This window comes from Perna viridis, chromosome 5, assembly GCF_037379345.1.
Source record: "Perna viridis isolate PV_CMFRI_1.1 ecotype Kerala chromosome 5, ASM3737934v1, whole genome shotgun sequence".
In the NCBI taxonomy this organism is placed as follows: Eukaryota; Metazoa; Mollusca; class Bivalvia; order Mytilida; family Mytilidae; genus Perna; species Perna viridis.
In genome coordinates this window covers 27,983,503-27,990,219 of record NC_142449.1, presented here as the reverse complement: position 1 = coordinate 27,990,219, position 6,717 = coordinate 27,983,503, and the positions used below count along the sequence as shown (strand labels likewise).

Here is a 6,717-nt window from a genome sequence, read left to right as displayed (position 1 = left end):
CCATCAACAGTATTTTACAATAGTCCGTATGTTACCGAGTGTGAGCAATCGAAGTTTTTTTTTACATTAAAAAGTTAAAAAGGACTTAAATGGTAACTACCGGTGCATGTTTTTTTTTAATCTGTGATGAGTCTTAGTCCTATTATTGAATAGAGAAAGGTCATGTTTGATATTATTTTTATAGATATCAACCTTTAAGTGGTAAGAATAAAAGTAAATGTGTTTCTTTAAGATTTTAATACAGATAACAAACGAATTATATGCAATTTTATAAACTACCGACTGTAGCAATGATTTTCTCTGTGCTTCACAAGGAGAGACATTCTTGAAAATGTTTTGTTACAGCTCTTACAGGCGTACTTTTTGACTTCAGAATGAGTTTGGAGATGCGCTCTTAAGTTGGATCGGTCTGCAAATGCCCGACTGCAATGGTCACATCTGAAAGGTTTTTCACCTGTGTGCGTGCGAATGTGTCCCTGCAGTAGCCATGGTCTTGAAAATGCTTTCCCACATATTTTGCATTTACATGGGAGCGTGTGTGTCCTTATGTGCATTTTAAGAGCTCCCAAGGAACCATAGCACTTTCCACAAAACTTGCAACTAAATTCTTTCTTAACTTGATTAACACAATGGAATTGTTTGTGTTTGGAAAGTCCTCCATAAGTTGAATAGCTTTTTTTGCAGGAGTCGCAATGGTATCTGGGTGGAGTTTGTGTCACATGACTGCCACTACTGTCTGAAGTTAATATACATGCCGGGTTAAAGGAACTGTCAGAACTTATCTTTTTTCCTAACAATGAGAACATATTCATGTTTCCAGTAATGTCAAAAGGAGTCGGATATCCATAGCTTTGTTGAAATAAATTTGTCATATGCATTTTAGCAATTATGTCACCCGAAATGGCAGGGCATTGCACGGGATAACCAGAAGGTCCATGTAAATGTCCCTGTTGAACTGACATTTGAAAATTTTGTGCAGTCAATAGGTGCGCATTTGCATACGAATTGATGAACGAAATGTTTCTATTAAAGTCGATAGGTATAATTTTATTACAAATTTCAGTTGACGCCGTCTTTGGGTCACACTTTGCAAATGGTCTAAAAGCACTACCTTCATCCAGTAAATATGTGCCCGTTTCATGGACAGCCACGGTTGGCATGCTCTGGGGGGATTGCTGATGATGGATAGTTCTTGTGTTGACAATAGGATCTGTTATTATTAGCTGTAAATGACTTTTATCATGATCGGACTGTGGAAGCATGCTATGTACTGGGGGTAAAACGGCATGTGCTGACGTAACGATTGGTTGGCCTGATTGTTTGCTACTGTTACCGTCACTATTACTCAACAGATCCAAAATTTGACCGATCGGGTCTCGTTTCCTTCGTTCTGCTCTGCTGTTTGCATCCTCTTGTCGTGCTCCGTTATTCTCTGTCATCGCAATAACTTCTGAAAATATATACATCAAATGTTGAAGCCAATTCTGGTATATATTGAGGAAGTTAACTGCAATTTATAAATTTTATCTTGAATTTATAAATTACATCTTGACTCTAAAACTGATGTAATAATGATCCCCCCCCCAAAAAAAAGATTAAAATAAATAAATAAAATAACAACAGACTGCTATGACCTACGTCGTGTTCATATGTCGAAGTCATATTTCTTTTACAGCTTAACCTCGAACCTCGGAGACGCAAAATTCCATCGTATGGACCTATCTGACCTATGGACCTATGAATCTGGCGAAGGTTTTTCGTATGAACGTATTAATCTGTAGAATTAACCTCTTATGGACCTATTCATCTGAATAAAAAGGCTAACAACACAGTATATATAAGGGCAACTTTTATTTTCCTAAAGAGATTTGAGATTTTCGTAACACGCTTGATTACTATTAAAAAAATATATATCGTATAAAGGAAACTTGTTCCTGGCAGTCATACCATGAGTTTTCTTCTTGATTAATTTGATTGAAGAATTTCATCTTGAAGTAATGATTTCCATATTTGTGTTTGTACTGGAGAATTTAAATATCAAAAAAGATAAGTGAAAATTGAAAACATAAATTTCTAATTATTCTTAATGTTTCGCGAAAAAACAACGCAATTTCTGACGCTTGTGGCACGAAAGGTTTCGAAAGTTTCTGTTTTAATGCTTCAAATATATATAAGAATTTATTTGAAAGGATTCTAAGATTTGTTCATATAGTTTGTACTTTTTGCGACAATGTAATCTGAATAATATGACAGTACGTCATAAGCCTCTTTGGGCAGCTTCTCATTGTACATTATGTTATTTATACAGGTTGCACTATATTCATTCATTCGTTCATTCACTCTTGAATTATTTTACATATCTACTTAAAAATTAAATTTAAGTTACAGCAAAAAATTAAGTAACACTCGCAATTGTAGTATAAAAGCAGAAAAAAAGGTAATGTTGAAGGTAACATAATTTTCCAAAATTGTCGAGCGATACAGTTTTGCGTTATTAATCAGTAAACTTTTCAATTCATCTGTCATGATCTCATTCGTAATAATATTTTGCAATTTCTATTCTTGATTTTGTTAAAAGAGATAAAAATTTTAAGAATATATCAAATTAAACAGATACAATTATATTTTTACGCTAGATATATTTTATGTAACAAAAAAAAACCCGTTAGAATGTTAAGTAAACAGAAAAAGAGCTTGAATAAATGGACATTTAAATCTGAAAATAAATGAAATGAAAATTATTTTTACTCACACTTGATATGAACAAATAAATCCAGAAATTCTATATACTGTACTTCGATAAAAATATTAACAATAAAACAACTTATCAGATTGCTAAAATAAAAAGTGACAGTTCTACAATTATTTTCTCTGTATAAAAGTAGTCACTCAGCTGGATACGAATGCAGCTAATGAGGAGGTAGTATTTTCCCTAAATCAACCAATCAGAATGTTTGGTTTACGATTGTCTATTTCTCCCTGATCAATTTCACGGTATCGGTACCACCCACTGCTTGATGGGACGAATAATTAATGTAAAGAAAACTATGTGTGTCGATTGTGCTTAAAGTTTTCTTCCCAGTGGAATCCATGCCATTTTGTTCCGTTTCTTTTCAAAATAGATATCTGTCGGTGCCAAGTTTGACACAAATTAAGGAGAAAAATTAGTATATCACCTGTTTTGAATATCCATATTATGCATAGTATATTTTGTAAAATGCAGATTAAAATAATTGTTGAATATTACATCATAACATTTTATCATAATGCAGTGCATAACTCATTTTGAATTGAAATTAAATTCTGTCAAATTGTGTTCCGGGAAAAGCTCACCACTGCTTTCTTTTCTAATTTCTCATATTCTTCTTGAAATCAAATTAATTAAGCTTACATCGGTAATAGAATATTACTACTAAATTTACAGTGGATAATATACTAATATAAATGTTAATCTTGACAAACTTTCGAATGAAATTACTACGTACTAGAATACGAAATTTTTCTCTGGACACTTTACGCAACTTTCAAAATACTGTTCAAATTCCCAAACTTTGTACCAATTTTTTCTCACGGAAATCTAAGTAAACTTGTTTCAATTTTGACCCATTAATTTCGTTGCATGAAGCCCTTAGTGTATCGCAACCATCTCACAGAAATCGAGATTTGAATTTAAACCACCTTACAAATTTCAAGTTTAAGTGTGATTTCATATTTTGATAAAAAAGATAAGAAATCGTTTTTATTTATGAGGAAGTGGGTACTTTATAGAAATAATTGAAGTTTATGATCGTAAATTTCGAATGAAAAAAACTACTACAAACTCTCAATGAGACGCCAGAAAAAAAATCAATTTCTCACGGTGTTAAATAGAACAGGTTGCTAAGAAGGGCTCTGGGAAAGATATAACTAGGAACCCAAATTGAAACGCTCAAAATGTACCATAACATAAATATAAGCGGAAGCAACAACTTGGGTAAAATTGATTTGATGGGAAATCGCAACAGTTAAAGACAGATTCTTTTAGCGAGTTCAAATTGTTATTTCTAATGTGGATTTGAAAACAAAGTAACCAAAAGTTTAACAAAACTTCGATTACAAAATGTTCTGTTTTATCCTATTTTAATGGTCGGTTTTAAAATTGTCTAAGTAGAACAGTCAGTAGTTGCAAATTGTCCTAGGCACACGAAGAATTCATAAATTAAAGCAGGTGTCGGTGCAAAAATATTTAAAACAGATTGTTGAGGGCTTTACATCATTGAACATCACCCTTTAGTCACTGGCATAGCCATGCAGGTCCAATATATATTAGCACATGAAACGGGAGTGGGGTAATTATTTTGGTTGGTTTATATTGAAAGCATGTTGAAGCCTTGGCTCCTTGAAATGCGTTGTAGCTATGCCACTGATAGTAAGAAAAAATCAAATGTGGTTAATTTCGAAAAATGGGTACAAATGAGTGAATGGAAACCCTTTTTTACAATTTTCTTAATCGGAAATCCCCGTTACAAAAAAAAATCTGGATCCCCATCTCTTATTTAAATGTGGTGGTCAGCTCCAATCTAAACTGTTTATTCTTTAAATGTATAATGATATCATATGCTTATGGCATAACATGTCTTTCTTTCCACGATTTCCTGAAAAATAATCAATTGCTTTCAAAGTCTTATGCGGATTAACCGGTTTCCGATATAAAAAAATATTTTAAGTGTTATGCATTTCTGACGCAAACATCAATATGCCGCATACATATAAACAAGACTGTATTACCGATTTTTATAACAGTAAAAACAAGAATCCTTTTCAGTAACACGAAAATAATTTAAAAAATCAAGAATTTTCAAAGAAGGTTGTACTGAGAAAACATGTAATTCATATGTAATTACGAAGAATAAGGATGGTTTACTATGAAAATATTTTGAAATGGCAACACTTCACTTAAGCACTTGATGTTTGCACGTTAAACTGTTTAATATGCTTGATCAAACACTTGTTTTTCCTAAATTTATCCAATAACTAAAAACAGGTATAAAAGAACAGTATGTAAGTTTACAAAAGTACCGTAATGTTATTTCACTCAAAGTGAAATCAAACAGTGTTTAAATCCGTAATGCGATTTTTGGGAATAGTACCTACAATGTCAGATTTAAACACTTGTGTTTTAATCCGACAGATTATCGACCGATGTTTGATCTTTTGTCGCATTCCTGAACAGTATTTTGGTTAAAGGTATTGCAGTTGAATGGTTAAAACCAACATCTTTTGAAGAAATGGTAAATATTTCTATTTGAACAAAAATTGTAAACTATTATCAGGGTTTTAAGGATATTTTCATCGTAGATGGATGTGAAAATATGTTTGAAATAAAGAATATGAAATTATCAGCTGAACCAACCTTTTAAGCCTTTGTCGGTAAATTTTTGATACAATAGCCCAGTAAAATAAAAATTAAGAACTTTTATTTCAGATTGCGGTTTTAAAGACAAATACGCAATGTGTTAAGTATTTTAAAACCGCATTCCATTTCTTATCATTAAAAAAGGGGGAATTCAAATTGCAGTTTATTCTCGAACTTGGGCAGGTTTAAGATTACGAAAAAAATGTGATACCCGCAGCTAGCAAACGACATGCAAAATAGTGCACTTTCATCTTATATTGTTATCCCTATAATAATAAACTGTTATAGAAATTCTATATCATTTTCAAATATTTATGCAGAAAGCCGTACGAGTCATATAATTACCATGTATTTATGATAAATTGTCTGAAGTGGTCTCCCAGCGGGTCGGCTCATCAAACGATCCCATCAGTGATTATCTGCAGAATAATACTATCATCAATCGTATCATTCAGACAATATCCATTCTCACACCGATTGTTTATGCATGTTAATTTTGTTATGTTAATCTGCGTATAATACCAGTAGTTTGTTATGGCATTAACAAGCAAGGTTCTAATGCACATGTTCAACCTGTGGTGCAACAATTATCAATGATCTGAAGAAAATGTAAAATAAGTACTGTGTATCCGCGAGGTGGAGGCTAAAATGTTCATGAAGAAAACAGCCGAACAGCTAAAATTAGCTAAATAGATGATTACAATGGTAGTGCTGATCGTGAATGAAAATTACATAATGCATTGATACACACGAATGAGTAACTAGAGGGGATCTTCTATATGGATTTTACATTTAATCTTATTCTATTTTTGTCGTGATTAGATTGTACATATTAACTTATATTAGGATTTTTTTTTTCAACAGGCAGGGACATACATGTACATGTATAGCTATAAGTTGCTTGTTTATTTAACTTTTTTCCTATTAATTGTATTATTTCTTTCATACCAGATTTGATTTTCCTCCTTACAGAAGACAGTAATCAAAACGAATTTGACCTATGACCTAATATTAGTATAAAAATCACTGAAAACCCGATTTTAACCCGACATGAAGTTAATTTTGAATACCGAGTGAGGGTAATTACTAGTTTGTTATCTTTAACAAATATAATATGTCTAACACTCAAATCTTATCATTTTATCAATTTAGACTTAAATAAATCGTTATTAATGTAAAACTGTAAAAGGCGTAACAATATCAATACGACTTTTACAGTTATACATTAATTACGATTTATTTAAGTCATAAATTGATAAAATGGTAAGATCTATATATAAATCAAATATGCAGCCCAAATAGTGTATACCTTAAATACTATT

At 31.9% G+C, this 6,717-nt stretch overlaps 1 protein-coding gene across 1 annotated transcript; it reads right to left on the bottom strand.

Annotated features, from left to right (window-relative positions):
* Window positions 1-228: 228 nt before the first annotated feature.
* LOC148616937 (uncharacterized) lies at window positions 229-2,860 on the bottom strand. Its single transcript, XM_088581616.1, has 2 exons — window positions 2,753-2,860; window positions 229-1,450 (listed from the first exon to the last, which is right to left on the bottom strand). The coding sequence occupies exon 2, from the start codon at window positions 1,437-1,439 to the stop codon at window positions 276-278; it is 1,164 nt and encodes a 387-aa protein (XP_088437742.1). The 5' UTR covers window positions 1,440-1,450; window positions 2,753-2,860; the 3' UTR covers window positions 229-275.
* Window positions 2,861-6,717: the final 3,857 nt, after the last annotated feature.